At 48.3% G+C, this 1,694-nt stretch overlaps 1 protein-coding gene across 6 annotated transcripts in view; it reads right to left on the bottom strand.

The window, feature by feature from the left end:
- Cobll1 (cordon-bleu WH2 repeat protein like 1) overlaps positions 1–1,493 on the bottom strand; it is a 168,771-nt gene extending 167,278 nt beyond the window's left edge. For all 6 annotated transcript variants that reach the window (XM_029562410.1, XM_029562414.1, XM_029562413.1 and 3 more), the window contains exon 1: positions 1,404–1,493. In XM_029562410.1, the coding sequence (XP_029418270.1) occupies positions 1,404–1,486 (83 nt within the window). In that variant the 5' untranslated portion in view covers positions 1,487–1,493. The remainder of the gene's footprint in view (positions 1–1,403) is intronic.
- Between the last annotated feature and the right edge of the window lie 201 nt (positions 1,494–1,694).

The raw sequence follows: 1,694 nt of genomic DNA, 5'->3' as shown, positions 1-1,694 counted from the left end.
TATATATATATGTTGGGTACATATATATGTATATACTCTTAAAGCAAGGAATTCATTAGTTAACCTTCAAATTCTCAACTATATAACTGATGTAGCTCACTTGTCCCTAGAAAGCTCTTTGCATCCTTCATCACAGAGCCAACTGAACTCACCTGCTTTACTAAAAGAAATTCCAAGGAAATCACTGATTTCCAAGCATCTGTGAATGTATTTTGTGTAACTGCATATTTTTTAAAGTCATAATCCCCCATCAATGCAATTCTGTTATTTTGTGAGACTCAAATTCATCTGAGAGGAAATCCATCATTAACTTACATAAATCTGCGGCTCCATTGCCAGGCCCTGTTTTATGCCCATCCTATCAATATACTTCCGTTCTTATACACCCTAATGCAAGAAAATACAGGAAGATCTATGTTAGTATCTAAACAGTGAAACACTTGGGCAAAAGTAGGAAGTCCACAGCAATACAGAGATTTGCAAGAAGATTGAAATTTGAAGAAAAAAAGAATTTATATACTCCACGATTCCTCTGCGTAAGCATTACACTACATGTCTGTTAAATTAGTCATGTTGCTTTGAGACTTTTCCATGTTTCCTCTAGACAACTGCCAATGCTCGATGGCCTCTGATGAATAAACACGCTGTGACTTGCTTCTAAGGAAACGCCTGTCATGTTCCAGGGAAAAATGACTTCTTCACTCATACCCCAGAAAAACTGAACAACTCTCATTCATTGGTTACAAAGTCAACTTTTCCTTAACTTCCTATTTCTGGAATGTTCGTATTCTGTTTAGGGCATTACTGCGTTCAGATAAAACAAAAACACTTGGGGGTATACTGTGGGAAAGAAGCGTGACAGTAATGTGGCGTCGCACTTGAAAAGCTCAACTAGCCTGACCATGTAGGAAGACCAAGGTTATTTCAAGTTCTCACCTCCTGCAGAACTACCTGTTCTCATGACTGTTTACCCAAACGTTTAGCAGGGTGATTTTTAGCATATCTGGCAGGAAGACATGCTTCATTTAATATTAACTAACCATGTGACAGCCCCTTCCTCTCCAATCTCTCCCCAAACACGTGAGGACGGTAGAAAGTATAGCTGTTTGCAATCCGACTTCGCGCTGGCTTTTGGCATCACCAATTGGCCAGAGGCACACACACCCCTACTCGGAGGCGAGCACCCCGCCTGCTCCCGGAACTGTCAAGCCGGCTGACATTAGGCACACCTCGCAGAGGCCCTCCGCCCGCTTTCAGAAAGCCCCTTCCTTAGTCACCTTGACACTGCTCCTCTGCCTGGGCCTCTGCGCTTGGCCAAGGAAACTTTTCTTTCCCTTCCCAGGGCACAGTCACAGGTAGCTTCCCCCGCTGCTCCAGAGCCCCAACAAGGGGCCCTTTGTTACCACTTTTGCTCCGGACTCCTCATCCAATCCCTGGCGATCGCGTGGCCTTCCACAACCCCGGGTAGCCCCAGGACGAAAGTCATCAGAAAGGACCCGCACCCCCAACGCCGGGCAGCCGGGGCCCAGGCTGGGAGGGCTCAGCGTCCCGCGTCGCGTGGAAAGGCCGGGAAATGGGGCTGTAGGCAGGTGAAGCGCGGGGCCCGGGCGGCCTGGCGGCCCCGCGGCTACTCTACTTACCGTGCGGGGCCGACGGGCTGCGGGGCGGCGTGGGGCGCGCTGCGGGCTCCGCCG

The sequence above is a fragment of the Nannospalax galili genome, unplaced genomic scaffold (assembly GCF_000622305.1).
Source record: "Nannospalax galili isolate Female #2095 unplaced genomic scaffold, S.galili_v1.0 scaffold514, whole genome shotgun sequence".
Taxonomy (NCBI): domain Eukaryota; kingdom Metazoa; phylum Chordata; class Mammalia; order Rodentia; family Spalacidae; genus Nannospalax; species Nannospalax galili.
The sequence above is the reverse complement of the archived record's forward strand: the minus strand, read 5'-3'. Positions and strand labels throughout refer to the sequence as shown.